This window comes from Lissotriton helveticus, chromosome 6 (assembly GCF_964261635.1).
Source record: "Lissotriton helveticus chromosome 6, aLisHel1.1, whole genome shotgun sequence".
Classification (NCBI taxonomy): domain Eukaryota; kingdom Metazoa; phylum Chordata; class Amphibia; order Caudata; family Salamandridae; genus Lissotriton; species Lissotriton helveticus.
In genome coordinates, this window is record NC_136067.1 from 1012923730 (window position 1) to 1012944019 (window position 20290).

Below are 20290 nucleotides of genomic sequence, written 5' to 3' on the forward strand. Positions count from 1 at the left end.
GCGCGGTCGCTGAGGGGGCGTCATAAGAAGGGAGCGTGGAGGGCGGGTCAGCTGGGAGGTGGGAGCGTGGGATCCAATCGGCTGGCGGGGGGGCGGGGCCGCAGGCAGGCAGCGGCGGGAAAGCGAGTGCGGGCTTGGCGGGCGGCCCTGCGGCGGCTGGGGCGCTCGCTGACGGCGCAGGCAGGCAGGCACAGCAGCAGAAGGCAGGAGGTAGGAGCAGGAGGTCCTGGGAGCGTAGGGGTGACCAGGCCGAGGCGCAGTGGTCACATAAAGAAAGTGGTGCTCGAGACACAGGTGTAACTAGGTAATGCTGACTTTCCACATCTGCTTTCCAATTGACATAGCAGCTGGTGCTCATAACCGGCTCAAGACCTCCGGGTTCTCAGCAATGTCACAGCCATTGAACAACCAGTTTTTCAATTAAACTGAAGTCATCTTTCACTGAACAACACTTTGTTTTGCAGGTCACATTATTCCGGATTCTCTATAGGATTGTGCTCTCTGGAGAGCATGACAAAAAATTGCAACATTTTAGGATGTAAAGCTCTATACTGAGGTTAATTGTTTTTTATAATGCATTGTAACCACTAAATTAATGTGGAATTATCTAAACGGTTTGAAGTGTCCTATTGTTTTACTCTTTGCGCTCCGCAGAGGAAGCTTTCAGGCGAGTGCCGCCATTGCAGTTTTTCCATCAAGCTGCTCGCTTCCAAAGCAGTTGTTCATCAGTGTGATTTTTGTCATTGAATCTTAATTACAGTTCTCTTCTCTGTGTCTCTTTTCAGGTGGAGATTGAGAAGCTCGACTACCATCACTATCTGCCGCTCTTCTTTGATGGGCTTTGTGAGATGACACATCCTTACGAGTTTTTCGCACGGCAAGGGGTCCACGACATGCTGGAGCATGGAGGGAACAAGATCCTTCCTGTCATTCCTCAGCTCATTATCCCAATAAAAAGTAAGTGAGCGGGTACAGAAAAGACCCATACTAGTTTAACAGTGTTGCCTCTTGACAGCTTGTGGGTTCTTCACGAGATTCAAAGGCTGGAAAGACTGATGCAGCAGCAAACAAAGAGCTAAAGGGAGAATTTATATCTGCTGGTGACGTGCTAAATGAGTGCTGCCTATCAATTTTTTGCTGCTTATTGTTTGTATCCTTCTGAAATAGCTGCTATACCTAATTGAATTAGCCAACATTTAAGATTTGTTGTGCTACATTGTGGTGACACAATTGTCTTTGTGAGATTAGTCAAAGGAATCATATGAGAAAAAAATAAGGCAGCAGATTGGCTGTGTGATGGAACAACGCATGCGTTTACTACGCATGCCGGTTCCATACAGTCTCAACAATGCAAGTCTTAACCATGAATATGCCTTTACCATGCATGCCTTTAACATGAATTATGTGTTGTTAAGGCATGTATGGTAAAGACATATCCGTGGTTAAGACCTGGCAGGTATGTCTTAACCCCCACCCCTTTCCCCGCCCTAAGTCCTAAAACGCCACCCCTCCCTCCTGAAAACCAACGCGAGCCCTAGACACCTCCTGCCTCAGTCCTAAAAACAACTCTCCCTCCTCTAATCCCTAAAAATGACCCCAACCCTCCCCCTGAGCCCTAAAAACTAACCTGCCCCCAAGTACTAAAAAGTATTATGATTCCTGCCACCCGCCCTGAGCCCTAAAACGGCCCCCAAACCTCGCCTTGACACCTAAAACTACCCCTTCCTCATAAAAAACAACACCCTCCCTAGCCCTGAAAAGTACCCCCTGCCCTGTAAACTACGCCCCAGCCCTGAAAACTACCCTCGACCCCCCCAGCCCTGAAAACTACCCCGAACCCCCCCAGCCCTGAAAACTACCCGACTCCCCCCAAAACCATACAAACTACCCCGCCCCAACCCCTCCCACCTCACTGCGTCACGTTCTCTCCCGATCCTTCCTGCTGCTTGGCTGCTTCCGCCAGCCAGTAGCTAGTAAGTAGCTAGACCGTGCACTGCCTTAACGATGCATATGCGTGGATAAGTCATATGCATGGTTAAGCCAAGCGTGGTAGCACTTGCGCAGTTGGAACACGTGTGGCTGAGGCCGCGGTGTTCCAACAGTTTCTCCAGCAGATTACTTCAGTGTGGTTGTGTGCCGTTTTCAAGCCTAGGAAACGTTCGGAAACGTGGGCGCAGTTGTAGAAGTCCACCCAAAAAATCTCTAAGTTGCTCCTTTTGAAAATGAACCATGAGTTATCTACTGTTTCTCACATGCAATGAAGAGATAGACAATTAAGGTGGGGCTGGAACCTGTTCTAATCAGGTGGAAGGGGTGTGCTAGAGTTGTGAAATGTTTGTATGAGTTGGGACAGGGCAGGGCACTGAAGAATGAAACTTTCTTCCACTTGTTCAGAATCTTATGTTTCTGCGGAATTTGAGTTGGGTGGAGGGGAGGGAGGTGACCTAATTCGAAAATGGTTGAGGAGCTTTGAAACCATATCCTTTGAAAAATTTATGGAAATCAGATTTTTTCTGGCAGCAGCCGTGCACGCTCACAAAGTTCACCAGAAGGTTTCTGATAATTGTTATGCTTTCTTGAACAAATTAGAGAAGTAGTCTGGGTAAAACGGATCGTTTTTCAGTCGGTGCACTTGATATGTTCTCCTTTGTAAGATCACTCAAACTGAGGATTTTAATAGCTCTCTGCACTAAATTCAACACAAGTTAAAATACATATCTAACAGATGGTCCGAGCCTAATCTGCTTGTTTTTTTTTGTTTTGATTTCATGGATTTCATAAGTAATCTGTGTTTCGAGGTTTGGAATTTGAAGTAGTCAAGGAGCAAAACACTCCAAATTTAGCCTTGAATCCTTTACAAATATTTAGCAACCGAGAGATCTCGATTTTAAGTGCATTATTCACTAATCTTAATATATTTCTTGAGCTTTACCTCTCAGCTGCAAGGCTGCCCCCGCCTTGTGTCTTTAGCCATTCAGTCTTGCAGGATCTTACACACTCTTCATGTATTACAACCTAATAAGATTTTAATTATTCCAAATGTTTGTCCATCATTGTCCGCTCAACTTGTTCATTGTTTCTCTCGCTGTCTCTGGGTGTCGGCCTTTAACTTTAGAGTCATTTTTGACTCCTTCCTTTCATTTACACTTATTTTATCATAGTTGTTCCCATTTGCCGACATCAGCTTTTCAGCATCTGCCAGATCTGTTAATTTCACTCTTTTCAGGCTACTAAAGGTCACACTCTCTTATTTTTACCTTCTGGATTTTTTTCTTGCTCTTAGTCCGCCTCAATGAATAGGCCCTCCCTCCTTTTGATATATAACAATATGTTAATGCCTGCTCCTGCAGTCAATAAAGGTTGTTAATTACCCGATATGCAATTATGGGCCGGAGCCTGTGACAAAGGCCCATAATGAGGGGAGGGTAATTAAAACCTGTTATTAAAACCTGCTATTGCCCTGAGGTAAGAGCAGTAAGCATAGTAGCATCCCCCACTTCAGAGCGGTACATTCAGCTTACTGTGTTTCTGGGATAAGCAGTTCCTCTACACTGCTGCAGCAGTGAAGCTGAGGATTTCTTTTATCATAAGTCAGTCTGTCTGTCACACTGTGCTGGCCCCCCTCTTCTTTCACTTAAGTTAATGGTAGCATTCTGATTTGGTGGACAGCTCTCACCATTCCAAAGTGGGCGTGTTTTCTGATGTCTACCTTCTCTTCAAACATCCTCCTACTGTTAGTACTACACCCTATCTTACGTCCCCTCAATAGCACCCTTTATCCATTCAATTAAAGTTCCCATTTTCAAGTTCACTTGTTTTTTCAACGTAAAGTTATTTTGGCCTAAAATCTTCCTTCTGACAACATGTGAACTTTTGTCTCAGCATCATCCCACATTAAAAAAGGTATTAACCTTCCGGCACCAGCCGACTCATGCCATGCAGGTCACTACTTGTATCAATTCTGGACTAGATTATGGCCACCACCATTAGCTCGGCTTGCTGACACACTTACTATGGTCTCTGCAACTGGTAAAAAAACTTTTTGTCTAGATTTTTGGCTACTTTTTGGCTGAGTGAGGAGCTCCGACTTGGCCCAGGCCTAATATCTTGATAACCAGGGCTCAAGTCGTAAAAAAAGAAGTGGGGGGACGCTGTCACCGGAAGTGACGTCATGACAGGAAGAGACGTCACGAACGGTGCCGAGCTCCTCGTCCCAGAGAGGCCAAAGAGTGAAGCCCAGCTGTTTAGCAGGGGGGACAGCATCCCCCTGGTAAAATAAGTGGGGGGACGCCGTCCACCCGCGTGGTACCCCGACTCGAGCCCTGCTGATAACATAAACATGCGGTTGTTTCCACATGAGATCTAAATTAACCCACCTCCGGCAACAAATCAGTACTCGACTGGAGAGCTCCGATCCAAGGGAACTCAGTGGGGTGAGCCCAAGACCGGCTGAGTGGAGAATCACTGAAACCTGCTCCCCAGGATCGAGGACAGAGACGTAAGCAAGGGCGATGACGCGATCAAGACAGACAGTGGAGAGGTGCTGCTGCAGGCGGACTGAGACAAATCTTCTACCTGCACGTATCTCCCCTGAGTGACGGCGCAAAGATAAGGTCACCGGAAAGCAGATGTGGGAATGAGAGCAACCTGCCTCTGTGGAGCGCTGATGGCCGAGTAACTGAGCCGCAAGACAAGCAGTCAGGGGGTTGCGAAGGCTGTCGCTGGGCCACCCGCGGTCCGGAGGCCGACACTAGGCTGACCTGCAGTGCGGTGAGACCAGACCGGGACACCAAAGACGAGATGAGGGCAACCCCCCCGTGGTGAGCAATACCCGCCGCGGCTGCAGGAACATGAGTAGCCTGCGTCTGAGGAGCGCTGGTGGCCGAGTGAAAGAGCAGTGCGGTGAGAAGAGCAGGCAGGGGTTGTGATGACTGCCTGATTCTTTGCCAGATTGCGGTGGCTCCCATTCGTTTTTGCTGGGTTTTTTTTGTTTTGTTTTCTTGCTCCTCTGGCTTTCCTGACTACCGGTCTTGCGCCCGCCATTTCATGATTTTCTTTTTGTGTCCTTACTCAAAATGGCCGCTCCTGTTGATTCTTTGCCACTAGAAAGTTTTTTTATTCTAATTTAGCTCTGTCTTTCTGGACATGTCCCCTGCCTATAAATACCTCGCCTATCTTTGCTCCCCCTTTAATCCCTCACTCTGCTTCCTATTCCCTTTATCTCTTCCACCCCATCCCCCCAATTGACCACCATCTTCTCTCTCTCCCTTTCCTCCTCTACTGTTCTGTTTCATGCAGAAGAGTTAGTGGTCTCCTGTTTTAAACCTTGAGAACCACCTTGTAGCCTAAATTAGTATCTGAGGCCTAGTCAGTTTTTTTTAGATTCCAGGTGATTGGTGATACATTGCATCTCTGGACTTACACTGTATTTCCCCACTGCATTGTTTTGTCCGCGTACCTTGATGCCGACATCGACGGTCATAACTCGGCCCTCCTCGGGGCGAGCTGGAAGGTGAGGCGGGCGGAGCTTCCCAGTAACACCAGGACTGGTGCGGCCAATGAAACTGTGACCATGACCCCTGGGGGGGAAACCACAAAGTTTGTACTGACCGCAGAGCCCGAGCTAGAATGGCCGAGGCCCGGTGGAGCTGTTTAGGCAGCAAGAGAGGAGATTGGCTCTGGTTACACCCACTCAGCCGTCACCTACCCAGCCGGACATTGGACATAGTTTTCCTCGTCTCTCCACTGTGTCTCCTTCCCTCCCCGCCTCCTTCCCCCTTACCGGTCTGCCTGCCTTGATATGCACTCCTTACCCCTTTTTGCCATTCCCCCTCTCCCTTCCATGCCCCATTGGATGTGTGTCTTGACTATGCTAGACACTAGCAACTCATGTTATTGTTTAATCACTGTTTTTTTCCTCTTATGTTATAATTCGATCCTTATGTAAAGCGCACTGATACATTCGGGTCTAGCCAGCGCTATATAAAAATCTGCAAATAAAAATTTATATATAAGCTCTGCAAGTTCGACCACATAGCTTTCTTCTGCCAAGCTCTACCCTAGCTTAAAGTGGAACGGAAAGTTCTATTCAAATATTTGTGTCTTTGTTCAAGGTCTTTTGTGACTAACACAAAAAAAAGTCCACAGGTCCAAGATAGAGGTCTGAGGTGCAAAATAACATTATCAGCCATGTGCTGGAGGGAATTCCTTTAAAGGATGGTTCCCCTCACACACCAAAGGTGTCATGCTTCATCAAGAGGGTACCTCCTCACTTAAATGACCTGGTCTCTATGCGGGCTACAACCCCCTCGCTACGAGGGAGGAGCACAGGGATGTTTTTATGTTGATGAGGAGGGTTGGACTAAAACGACTGTGCAGTAACAATGGTGTATTATACTGAACTGAGCCACACCATGTGAGAAGGTGGCCTGGTATATGATGTCCACTAATTAAAGTGGGCACCCTGTACCAGTCCGTACGACCCTTATGATGTATGAGGTCAAAGATAACCTTATTGAAAGCTGTACTAGTGGTAGCTATGGAGAGCAACCTTCAGGCTTAATCTTGAAGGAATGTAAAGCAGCTTGTTTTACCAGGATATCACATCCTAAATGACTAAATGAAAGGAGAACCACACAGTGTTTATATAAAAATATGTATGTATTAATATAACACTCTGTACTAGTGTCTGTGGGAGACTAGGGCACAAAGTACACAATACTGAATCAATAGAACATTTGTAAATAGCACAATACACAGCGAGCTCCAGGGGGAGACCGAACCATATACTTAAAAAATGGTATAACAACAACGACTTGACTAGACACAGTGCCTAGAGCACATAGAATCGCTGAGACCCCAAGGAACCACCCAGAGGAGTGACACAGGGAGTCCACGTAGGATGGGTGCAGTGAGGAAACACGGGCCCGTGCTCCGTACAACTCTATGGGAAAGTCGCGGTTGCAAATTTACAAGTTAAGGACACATCTAAGAGGACTTCGATCAAACCCTTTGGAACTTAGGAGGTTCTAAGGCCAACCCACCAGTGAGTACTGAAGTACCCGTGTTACCTATCTTAGAGGAGCCGGTTGCATAAGGGTCAAGTGGTGTCGGAATCCTACGTCGTTTTGAATGGAGAGCTGCAAAGAAGTATTGCTGCCAGGAGGACGAAGAGTGTCTGGTGGAATCCAAGCCTGGATTCGAGGTGAGAGGAACCTGAAAGCAAAGGGGACAGAGTCTGGGTCACTTCAGGTGACCAGGGGCTCAGTAGTCGAATGCCCACCGATGTTGGATGCTTCAGGAGTGAAGAAGGGTTGCTTGGCTCTGCAGCCATGGGGACCAGGAGATGTCGAGGACAACTAGGATCCGGAGGTGAGCTGTCCTACAAAGGATGTTGAGTGCTGAGGGGTCGATGTCCAACTGGCGCACCACCAAGCCTTGGCAAATGCAACCCACTCGGTCAGAGGAAACAGGTTACGATGTAGACCAGCAAGGTCCAGGCAACTCTCCAAGCAATGGAGAGTCAGGGCACGTCTGGCGCAACCAGATAAGCCCAAGAACAAACAAGGTGACGCTCGCCAGGACCCACTGGCCAATGGACCAGGGATCGTGAGGAGACCACATGCAAGTTTAAAAAGGACCAGCCCACAGGGCACTTGAGGAGTGGAGGCCGGAAATCTTCTATGCAAATACTGCTCGGGGTCAGGGCTACATGGAGTCCAATGCACAAGCTCAGGAATTGTCACTAAGCATATGCAACTGCAAATGTACGCGGTGCACAGGGTTCAGGTTGCACGATTCGCACGAGGGATACTGCTCTCAGAATTGCTGAGAGGGCAGATCGACCTCAGGGCCCTTCGGAAATCCACCGCCTATGTTGATGACATATTTGGAGTCTTCAGGAGCTTGGGAGAAGCAAACCAGTAAGATGTGTTTAGGTGCCTGCTTTTGCAGGGGAGTAACTCCTTTACTCCAAGGGAGATTCTTCAGTCGTCCAGCGTGCACCCACCCAGCCCCAATACACTAAACCTTGTCTGGGAGGCGGCCACACCTCCCTGTGACAGAATGCCTATTGTCATGCCTTCCTCTGCTCGAGCTTGGCTCAGCAGCAGGAGAGCAGAATTGTGTCTGTGGCTGGCAGCGTCCATTTTTTGCTGCCCAGGTCGAGAAAGCTGGTACCGGGCAGACCGGTGACCCACATATGTCCGTCCCTTTGGAAGGGTGGAATCATACCTCCCACACCAGTTACTCGGGTGGAGGTATGATTCCAAGGTGTTTGACACCAAACACAACATGTTTCTAAGCAGCCGTTTTAAAGTTAGCATTTACCGCAAGACTATAATGCCCTTAAACATGTATGTGTGGCTGCATCACAGACAACCCCGGAGAAGGGTCTCCGAAGTCTGCAGAGGGGCTCTGCTCATGAAGAGGCACCCTCTCATGTAAAACCCAGTACCCTGCCTTCAGGATTGTTAAGGCCTGCCATAGGGGTGACTGATAGGTATTTAAGTGTAGTGATTTAGATAGATATAGTAAACCTATATCTTAAGTAATTGGTGCAAGCACCAGCTTACACAATCTGCTGTAGCAGGCTGGTCGTGACAATTTGAATGGCCTCTCAGGGGTGGCATAATACATGCTTCAGCCCATCGGAGGCCTCTGGGGTACCTATGCCCTTGGTACATGGGGTACCATATACTAGGGACTGATAAGAGTACCCCAGAATCCAATCTGGAGTGTATCTAAAGTACATGCACATCCATTTAAGGGAGAAAGCAGGTAGATTGGGGTCCAATATAGCAGGACCCCAGTCAGACTAGTCCAAAAAATAGTGACACATCAGCAAAAAGTGGGGGTAACCATAAGAAGCAGATACTACTTTCCCACCATATGTTTTAAGTTTTGGCTCCAGTATTATGGAACAACCTACCATTATTGCTACACAATATCTAGGATTATTTCCTCTTCTCTCTCTGAAAAACCTTTCTAATTTGTTAACACTCTTGGATACTCATTCTTAATCTCTTTTTTTTCCTACTTCCTTCATGAATCTTAATTCCAAGAGGTGCACAGGCGTTTTAAAAATAAACAAATCAAATCTATTTTCTCCATGAATTGGTGGCCTTTCTCTCTTTTGCTCTCATCATCTCCACCTACAACTCTTATGTCTTATTTAGCAATCAATCTAATCTTTACGCCTCTCACCCTTCTTGTTCCCCTTCTCTTTAGATCGAGTCTACTAGACTGTGCAAATTGTTAGATTACGCGAAACATATTGACTTGAACGTGCAGGGTATTACTGCCCACCCATTGCTTACCATTGGTTGGCTTTACTGCACTCTTTTCTTTTGGATATTGCTCCTTGCTTCAGCCTGTCCATCTTATATGTGTACCTCCTATGGGTATTCTTCCTCTGCTCACTTTAAGGGAACTCATATTTTCTTTTAATTTAGACACTCAGTGAGAGTGCATGTATTTTACTGATGTCTCCCTCGTGTGCTTTACTACTCCCCTCCATGTTGTTTTCTCTCTCTCATTTGTGTTCTTCTCCCCATGCTCTCTGCATTGCTCTTTCTCCACTGTTTTCCAAAAGCCGCCGTAATGGTTCACCCCCTGCCCGCCATGTTGATTCATCTCCCGCCCCACTGTGTTGTTTTGCCACTCCACCCCCTCACCATTTAAATGTTGTTGTTTTTTAAAGCACTTTGGCACTACGTTTTAAAAGAGCGCTTTTGTGATCGTTTTTCTATTTTACTGATCCATCTCAGAGCAGGAAATAAAAAAAATGTATTTTGTACGCGCACATGTTGAACACACACACCTACAAAGTGATATGGCCACCGCATCATCGCGTCTTTAAAAAAAACACACATTTTATTTAGCCATGCTGCACAGCATCCGCAATGCTATGCAGCATGGCAAAAAACATTAATAAAACCAATAGGTCGTATAGGCGAGACCTATTGGCTTTGCCAGTACTTGTTTCATTCTTTCTGTTTGCTCCCAACCTCAGAAATTCCCTCTCTGTCTACAGTGCCCGTCTCCCATGAAGTCTTCTTTGCATATAGTGCTGAATGTGCATCTGATAGTTTCTGGCTCATGAGGATTTTTGTATTCTCGACTTCTTGGCCATGTTTATTTTTTGCCCTTGTAATGTACAGACAGTTTTAAGGTTGTATGAAGCTTTGGAATAAACACCTTATAAATGCAGTAAATGGAATATGAGGTAGAGGTGAAACAGAAGACCAGTCCTGATGTCATGGTGGGAGAGTGCAGGGTGCCCACCAAAAATGGGGTGGGATAGCAGTGGACAGCATGTGAGGAGCTGGGATTGACTGGGGGAGGGGAGAAGAGAGCCAGGAGTTGACAGAAAGGCAGCCAATGCATTTGGTAAACCATTACATACTACTGGGTTCCCCCATAGAACCGTAGAACCCGAGTTCAAATTAATGCATGCAACAGATGGACCACACGGATGTTAAGGAAAAGCTTAATGAATAAACCTATCCTGAGGTAAACAAATATTAAAAACCTCAAATGAAACGGAAATAAATAAATGTTGTGTTGCTAGAGGAAAGAACAAACAAAGAAACGACATCACACAAAACAATACATTCGAATGCAAAAAAATAATAAATTGTATTAAGAAATATCAATATAGGTGTAGTAATTTACATACACAGCGGTTGCTCCAATAAGTGCAATAGGGAAAGTGCATGTGCATAGGTTTAATAGATAAGAAAGAAAGAAATAGCAAAGCATAATTAATTTAAATTCAAAATCAAGCTTGTTCATACAACATTTTAAAACACTACAAAACTATTCCCCTATATAGATGTGACAGCTTCAATCAATATTGCGTCTCTGTGGAAGGTGACTTTGATCCAGGCTAGAGAAAAAATGTAGATGTTTAGACCCCACCGAAGAGGCGGGGGGGGCTGTTAAAACCTTATACACGGGTCTTTATCAGGACAGGGTGAAAACCTGAATGGGGAGTAACCAGGGTTCCAACTACAACCAATGTAGAAACTAACTGTTGAAATGGGAAAAACGGCTAAGGCCAGCCAGCTCATCTTCTGCTGGGGAAACCTCACTCCAAATATGAACACACAAAGTACTCTGAAAAACGCCCTGAAGACCGATTTCAAATTCTGGTATGTGCAAAACAGACCTAATCTGTGCAAAATAGAAGGCCCATGTGACTCAATCACTGATAAGGTCCTCCTGGGATACAAAGTATTCCCCAACTTTCAAAAACACTCCTTCAAAGCCGCTTCTTGAAGGAGTGCAATGTGACCTCATGCACGTTCAATAGTGACCCAGAGGAACAGAGTGGAGGCAGACATGCTTGGGATTAACTCAAAGAGAAACAGAGTGGCAAGGCCTTTGGGAAGTCTTTCGTTTTGGTGGGTCATGAGACCTCAGTTCACCTGTATCAGCCATTCAATCCTGGTCAGACATGCATCTTGAGCGGACCACGAAAGCTGTGAGAGCAGCGGGGGACCAGTTCTGAGGTAATGGCCACAAATGTGCAGAATGCCAATTCATTGAGGGTGGGAGTCATCATTTGGTGAGAGTGTCAGCTCACACCATCTTGTCTGGACACTTGTTTCCTGTCCTCTGCTTTCATATGACTACCTAATGTGTTCTTGAAGTTGTAGTTTTGTTTGCTTCCCTCGAACAGATTGGTCTAACATACCTGCTAGCAATGAATTGTAAAGAACCCTGATGACTGGAAACTTGTGTTGTGACTTATTGGATTTAGGTGCAACCCTGTTCAAGGTCTGTTATCCAGACTGATATTTTTATGAAATATGGTCCCAAACAGATGCAAAGGTCTACTGAACTTTAATATTTGAAAACAATGAAATTACAGCTACCTCACTGGCACGTTTTGTTCTGATGTTATTTTAAATGAAGCACACAAATGGTGATGTAAGGCTGCTTTCAGTAAGTCTAAAAGCTGACAATAGCTCAGGGTAGCATGTCAACCAACTGTTCTTTTGCTCACTATTCCACCTCAATATGGATCCAGCCATATGCAAGTCAGTCTGTACTGTTCCCCATATGAACAGTCCAACCCAAACTGCCAAGCCAGGTCCTCCCGGTACCAGAACACAAGCAACCGAAAACCGGTTTTGCCATAGTTATGGGCTCATCAGCTGGGAGCAGCTTGGTTCCAGTGATGCAGTGAGCACCAGACACATGTCTGTGCATACCCATGCTACAAGTGCAAAACTGGCCCTGGGTTACTTGTGTTCCGGTTCAAGGAGGACTTGGCTTGGCAGTTAGGGCTGGACTGTGCCCATTAAACTATCTGGGTCCAAACGCAGGTGGCATGGTGCGCAAAATAACAGTGGATTGGGATGCCACCCGTGTAATTATCAGCGGCTGAAAATAATTCAAGCATTCCATACATCACCTTTTGTATTGTTTAGTATGTTGCCCTAAGTGGAACGGATATGCAAAGCCATATGTCCTGTGCACACTGTGTCACTGAAACCAAGTTATACCCAGCACATGACCCCATAACAAGGGTAAAACCGGTCCTGGGTTGCTTGTGTTCGGTTCAAAGGAGATGGTTTGGTAGTTAAGGCTGGACTGTTCCCATTGGAGCAGGGTCAAGACTGATTTGCATACAGATGTATAGATCCAACCTTAGATGGCATGGTTTGCACTATAATGATGAACTGGGATGCGGCCCGAGTAATAACCAGTGGCTGAGATAAATTCAAGCTTTCCATCCTTTTCTTTTTTATACCTTACTCATTTTAAATGAGTCACTTATTTGCATCCACCGTTTTTGGCCACCGGTTTAGCTGTACTCTTTTTCAATGGGTTTAAATTATGCCCTTAGCAAGGCACACCGCAAGCGACTGACTTCTAGGCCTATACATACCCAAAAAAGAAACAGCTTGTCTTCTCTCAAGCTAATGTTTAAATGCAACAGAATGCATGAACGAATGGGCTCTTTGAGTTTGAGATTAATAACTTTGTATATAGCGCTTTATACCGTTTTTAAATTCTTCTATGTCTGAGTACTGTAAGTAACTGATGTTACTTTCGCTCCATTTATGGGACAAAATTTACCGACCTCTGAAGGCTGAGTCTGCCTTGTAGAGATTCGAACTTGTGACCTAAAGGTTACCCACATTGGGTAGAGCCACTGAGCCACCCCTTGGTTATACATTTCTGGTATTTCCAAGAAGCGTAACTAAGAAAATATTAGAAACATCTGCCTTTTCTCACAGTGACTGAAGTGATGCAGAACTAGTTCAGCTACTGATGGGGGCTCTAGTGTGTCAGAGTGCAGTCACCAATGGCAACAATCTGTTTCCTAGACGGCTCCATGCATGATGTATTATGTGCAGTGAACTTTAGTTTTCCCACATTTAGCAATTAGAGAAGAGAAGGGGGGACTCTTGGGAGGAAGAGTCAGCTTCCGGGCAGCACTTTTAGTATCAGAACACGAATTCACGTTTTCAGTGAAAAATTAAACATGTGTTGCCTTTTTGTCTCCTTGAAAGAGAGCTTTTCCGGCAGCCTTCACACAAATCTGCTCCTCGGTTGTGAACCTTAGAAAAACACTCCAAAACAAGCTCTCTTAACGTGTTTCACATGGCGCCCTCTTTGCTTTGTACATCAGGGAGTTATTTGGCTTCAAGCTTTCAAGTGTACAGCTGTGGGACTCTGCCTGTTAAGTGAAAACAATCAGGCAACTTTCCCTGACCTCCCAGCAGCCCCATGCTAGTGCTTGGGGGTGGGAGGCCCAGCTGGCTCAGGGAATTTAACTGTTTGTTCTCTCATCAGCAATTTGGCTGTTTTTCAATTCCTAAAAACCCTGTGCACCTCAGTGACCTGCTCTATTGGCTTGGTCCTCGTTCCTTTTAGCCGCTATCCATCCGCATGTGTTTTGAAGATGTGTGCACAACATGTAGAAGATTCGTTTGTAGAGTGTGGAAAAGAGCTGGCAGGGACAGTGCCATCTTAAGGAGCCTTGAGGCCACTGCATAAACTAGACACAATTGTAGAGTCTTCAGGATTTTTCAAGCCACCACATATAGAAGACACAGTCGTAGGGTGTCGAAAAGAGCTAGTAGACGCAAGGCCATCTTATAGGCTTTTGAGGCCATCACATGTAGAAGGCCCATTGTAGAGTGTCGTCGAGAAGAGCTTGTCGGTGCAGAGCCATGTTGAGGATTTTTTAGGCCACCACATATAGAAGACACCGTTGTAGAGTGTGGAGAAGAGCTTGTAGTTCCAGTGCCATCTTAAAGAGTCTTGAGGGTGGTGCATAAAAAAGACACACAGCTAGATTCATCAAAGTGAAATCGGCTCGCAAAGGGCCAGATTCTGAGAATCTGGCCCTTTGCGAGCGCAATTTTTGCATTTGGGATTCATCATCCCAAATGCAAAAATCTAATTATAGAATTCGCAAATTTGCGAGAAATTGCATTTAAGGAATCTCTATTTGAGATTACTTAAATGCAATTCATGAAACATTCAAAAATTGCGAATTCGCAAATTTGGGCCGCTATTTACCGCGAAGTCAAACCTTGTGGTAAATAGCGGAAACTTAGAAAAATGCACTTAAGTGCATTTTTCTAAGTTGTATGTTACACACACACATGTCCCAAGGACATGTGTGTGCGTAACACCAGCATCCAATGTCATTTCAGGGGTGTAACAGGGTGTCCATTGGACACCCCTGCACCCTTGAAATCGCAAAATCAAAATGCGAATCGCTAATAGCGATTCGCACATTGATATGTCTTCCCATTCATTCCTATGGTCCTTTAGGCCCATAGGAATGAATGGGGAGTTATTCCTTATTTGCGATTAGCAATTAGCTAATCGCAAATAAGGAAGCTGTAGGAATTGCAATAAATATTGTGATTCCTACATGAATCCCGTTTTGCGAGTCTGTAATAGCGATTCCTTATTATTCTCTATTACAGACACGCAAAACATGCCGATGATGAATCTGGCTGACAGTTGTATATGGTGACCAGATTGTGCGACCCAAAAACCTTGACATTTCGCAAAAATAGAGGAAGGACGACAAATTTACATCAAAAATAAAATGGCATTTTTAAAACCAGCATCATACCTTTTCATAATATTGCTTTCTCATAACAGCTGCTTACTAGCCCTGCTTTGGAACACCTAAAAAAGTGCCTCTCAGTTTTCAGTTTACCCTCACAAAAAACCTGGACAAGAGCCACTTTTACCGAAATCTGCCGGGAAAACTGTTGAAAACCTGGGACCGTCCGGACAAATCGGGGATGCCTGGTCACCCTACAATTGTAGAGCATCAAGAAAAGCTCGTAGGTGCAGGCCTCCCTAGGAATTTTGGAGGCAATCGCACATAGAACACAGTTTTTGGAGTAGAGCTAGTAGCTGCAGGGCACTCTAGGACTGTTTCAGGCCGTCGCATTTAGAAGGCACAGTTGTAGAGTGTAGAGAAGAGCTTCTAGATGCAGGGCCATCTCATGGATTTTTTAGGCCACTGCTTGTAGAAGTCACAGTTGTAGAGCGGCAAGAACAGCTTGTAGGCGAAGGGCCATCTTGAGGATTTTTTAGACCTCCCCATGCAGAAGACACAGTTGTAGACCATAAAGAAGAGCTCCAATGTGAAGCGCCATTTTAAGGATTTTTGAGGCCACTGCATACAGAAGAAACATTAGTGGAGCATCAAGAGCAGCTCATAGGTGAAAGGCCATTTTAACAGCGTTGAAAAGAAGTCATAGGTGCAGGGCCATCATAAGAATTTTTCAGGTCACTGCATATTGAAGACCCAGTTGTGGAGCGTGAAGAGCTCAAAGGTGCCATACCATCATAAGATTTTTGGAGGTCTTGGGAAAGACCTATTTTAAGTCCTCTTGTTCAGAGAAACTTTGCCTTTATTTTTACCTAAGTCCAGGCTTAATGATGCCAAATGAAACTGAATTATGTTATAAACTTTCAGATTTGCCTGGAATCTGCCAGCCAACAAAACCAGACAAGTATTAATAAAGCAATTTCTTTTTCATCTATCTGCATTTTGCAATAAGAATATTTTTCTTAGTATTCAACGTCTAGCCATCCTGTTCTTCCTGTTGCAGGAAGGCTAGGGAAAGGATGACTTGGCAAGTGTGTAGTAGACTAGCGCAAAATATCAGAATAAAACATATGCAAATAGCACTTGAAATTGCTGCTTTCATTGCCAGGTATTAGCAACCAGAAAGAAAGCCACCTTCACAACTGACATTGTCACTGATAAGGTCAAAATAAAAGCACAGCTCTGAGGATTTTCACAATTTTTTAAGATGAATTCCGATAATTTTCTCCATACTGGACAATGACTCCTAGCCCTGCTCATTTAGAGAAATGAGTTGAAGTAGGAGATAGGATTACAGATAAGTAATGAAAATGGCATAGCTAGAGAGGATACCCTTAAGATGTTCTAGTGTAGCGTCTGCGAGGTCATTGAGTTCGGCATTACCACCATCCAGGTACAAGAGTACGAAGACTTGAACAGCAGTTGTGAAGACGTTTCTGGAAGAAATGATTTCTCTGTCTGCTACCAGGTTGTTGTTTTTTTTAGAGTGCTCCTTGAGGGTAAGGTTGGTGTCCAGAGTGAATCGGACTGACTTGGCATTCAGTGAACGTTTTGGTTTGAAGTTCCTTAAGTTACATGTCATGGTACCAGGTTTGTTATTTTTGTGGTTTGGTTTTCTAGGCAAATAACAGGAATTTTATCTTGGTTGGCCTGAGTTTCAGAGAGGCGCTGGACATCCAGATTTGGATTTTGTTCAGGCTGTGTTTGAGGAATTCGATGTCTTAAGTAGAGGAGACGTTCAAGTTGCGTTGGGTACCATTGACTTATTGGCCATTTAGTGGTTGGGTAATGGAACCTTGGGGGGACTCTGCAGGGACAGAGATATTTTGGGACCTGGAGATGCCCGTGTGAGCAAACTGATTTTGTTGGAAAGGTAGGAGAAGTGATTCCTTATTGAAACTCCAGGGTGGATATGATGGTGGGATGGTAAATTGTGTTAAAGGCAGTTGAAAGGCCTAGGAGACAAATGTCATCTTCATCTGTGGTCAGGATGGCATTGTCTGCTGTGTGTAAGGTAGGGTCTCCGTACTGTAGTAGGATCTTAAGTCAGACTGCGAGGTTGTGTAGGAGACAGTCAGCAACAATGTGATCATGGAGTTAAGCAGGCACTTCTTTCAATGATCTTGCCAATGAAAGGTCATCAGTGTCTAGTGTAGGACTGGGGGAATTTAGCCTGCCTTGAGGGATTCTTGAAAGATACCTTGAGTGAAGAAGGGATCGACAGTGGTGAATAGGAGTGAGAGAGCTTCCCCATACATAGCCTAAGACATCATCTTCACAAGAAGTGGTTTTGAGGGAGCCTAATGTGTCTGTAAGATCTGTGAGAAATTGGGCTTTGAAGGCTTACCTTTCCAGGATTCCAGGATTCTACTGGGCATAAGAGATGAAGCAGTCTTAGTGTTGATATGCTGTCAATCTTCTGTATTTTTGTTTACAGAAGTGGTTGATTGCATTGCACTTTCTATGGAGTGAAGAATATGTGTGTCTGGCAGGACCTTGATACAGTGCTTCATTGTCTTGAAAAGTGTTTTGCTTCTGCTAGTGGCTTCATTGATGTTAATGGTACAGTACTTTGCTTTGGCTGATATCATGAGCTGTGTGCATGTTGGGCAGAGGAATGTCAGTGTCATGAGGTCATCTGGAGTTCTTCCATTTTCTTTCCTGTCTGGGGCTTGATCATTTGTCAACAAGGTCTTTAGAGTATCAGGGTGCTGATGGCTTTGGCTTGCCCAAGTGTGTTTTAATTGGAGCATGGACGAGAAAGAGATGATGCAGACCTGTGGATAGACCTAATTTATAGAGAGTAATGTTTGGCAGCTGGAAAGAGCGAGCTACATAGTGAAGGTAGAGACATAAATAATGTGTAGGAGTGATGTACATCAGAAGTGAGCGAGAGACTTAGGGAGATGGAAATTGAGAACAAGGGGAGACAGGTTTAACAGAGTGGAAAGGTACAAGGAGAGGTGAGTTAGAGAGAGCTAGAACAGAATGAGGTAGAGGCAGACAGGAAGAGAGATGTGGTCATTAGAGAAGTGTAAAGAGAAGGAAAGTGAGGAATGAGTAGTGAAAGACTGGCCAGGTCAAGAGAGTAGTGTGGCTGGGAAAAAGGTGGCTTGAAGTGTGTGAAGGATAGAAATATAGATGAATTATAGATAGTGAAGGAGAGATACAGATTAAGTAGAGAGATAGAAAGGTGAGATAGAGAAAGGATAAGGAAGATGAGTAGTGAAGTATAGACAAAGAGGTGAGGTTGCGACAGGTATAAAGGAATGAGGTATAAAAAGGTGGAGTAGAGGATGTGAGTTGAAGTAGATGATTGTAGGAGGTACAGAGAGACATGAGAGAGACTCAGCGAAGTAAAAAAAAAGGAGTTAGGTAGCAAAATAAGTGAAGTACAGCTAACATGTAGAATAAGAGAGAGGTGGAAAGTGACATAGTAATGGAATGGTGAGAGGTGATGTATTGGGACAAATGGGGTAAAGTAATAACTTAATGAGTAAGATATGTGGTAGAAGTTGAGGAGATGGCTGTGCAGCACAGACAAGTGGAAGAAAGTAGAAAGAGATGAGGTGTAGAAAAATGCGAGAGATAGAGAGCCAGGTGAAGTGAGAAGAAAGATTGAGTAAGAGCGTTTAGCACCTGGAGGACAGAAGACTGATGCAAGTGGCCATATACGACTGAAATAGTCTTTCAGAAAAGCTGCATGAAGATATCATAAACGCCAGAGCTTCAGAAATGGTGCTTGCCTCAACTAAAAAGACTTAGGGCCTTATGTATGAACACGTTTCCGATAGACACAGAATGGGTAAAAACCTTTGATACATCTGGCTCCTAATATCAGTTTAGTAAGCAGCAGAGTTGAAAGACAATTACGAAGGAGACATTTAGCATACTTTTGGCAGCCTACGGCACACTTACCTGATAGCAGGGGGGGCCAATTCCTCACATTTCATTTGGAAAGCTCATGCTATTAAGACAGTTTGGTCTGGGTGTTCCTTAGCACCACCAACATTCTCTGTGCTAGACACCATGATCAGAATAGGCGAGATGGGCTGCGGGAGGCAAAAACAGTAACAGTGATTTTAGGCATGACAGGTACATTCCTGCTGCAGATAAAAAAAAACAAATGGTCTGAAGACTTCATGACTGATGCAGAATGATTCATTGTATGCTCTTATCCAAGACCATCCAGTCAACCACATGGCCTGGCAATCAGCTAAATAACCATTGCCGACCAGGGGCGCCTCATAAGCATCCGCCCCAGCCCTCACACCTCAATCTTCCTCCCCTTGTCATTTCCTTCTCCTGACTACCAACAACACATTGGGCTGTACCATAAGAGTGCATGATGATTAGAGCAAATACCAGCCTAGGATATACACAACTATTCCAAAAGGAAGCCTCAAATAGTTGTTATTGAGTAGAAAAAGAATCGCATGTTTGCTCAGAATTTATTGTTAGACATAGTTCTGTTTGTTATAGGATGGTACTATGGGTTTTTATTTGTTTTGGGGGGGAAAACAATAACATTATCTTAAAACAAAAAGTAGATATGGGGCAGACATGAGACATGTGGCGGTGATATCAGAAAGCACTAACACTGTCTTTGTCCAGTGTGACAGATGCACTCTTCCATCACAAGCAACACTAAACACACAGTATGATATTTGAGACAAATAGTCAAAGCAGGAAACAGGGAATAGGGTAGGACGCTGTGTTACTCTACTTGGCACTGACGTCTGCAGATTGATAAGGGTATCTGAAGAACAAATAGGAAACGTATGAGGAATCTCCCATAAACAAACATCCTGCAACTAACTTCAACAGTGAAAGAATAGATCGTTAGGATATCTCTGAGCAGCCAACTTTCTATGTATTTAGTATGAAGTTGACTTTCCTGAAACTGTAACACAACAAATTATAAATAACCACTGAAATGTTGATTAGGCAAGATACCTACCTCTAACTTAATCCCGAGACGTCACATTTCATGTGCCCTTTCTGGCACTGAGTGGATCAGTTTGTGATGCGTTTTTAGAGCAACTAAAAGTAGATATCCTTCCTTAGTACTCTTAACCTTAATGGCCCACACATATCAATCACTTACTAAACATTATTTAATAATGCACGATTTATTCTAATATGACAATTGAGGGTGCTTTACCATTATAATCATTTCTGTTCCTTCAC

The 20290-nt window shown here is 44.6% G+C and overlaps 1 protein-coding gene across 1 annotated transcript in view; it reads left to right on the top strand.

Moving 5' to 3' along the window:
- The window catches only part of PACRG (parkin coregulated), a 1423914-nt gene that overhangs the window by 817426 nt on the left and 586198 nt on the right, over positions 1–20290 (top strand). The window contains exon 3 of the mRNA XM_078648640.1: positions 786–957. Coding sequence (XP_078504766.1) covers positions 786–957 — 172 coding nt within the window. The remainder of the gene's footprint in view (positions 1–785; positions 958–20290) is intronic.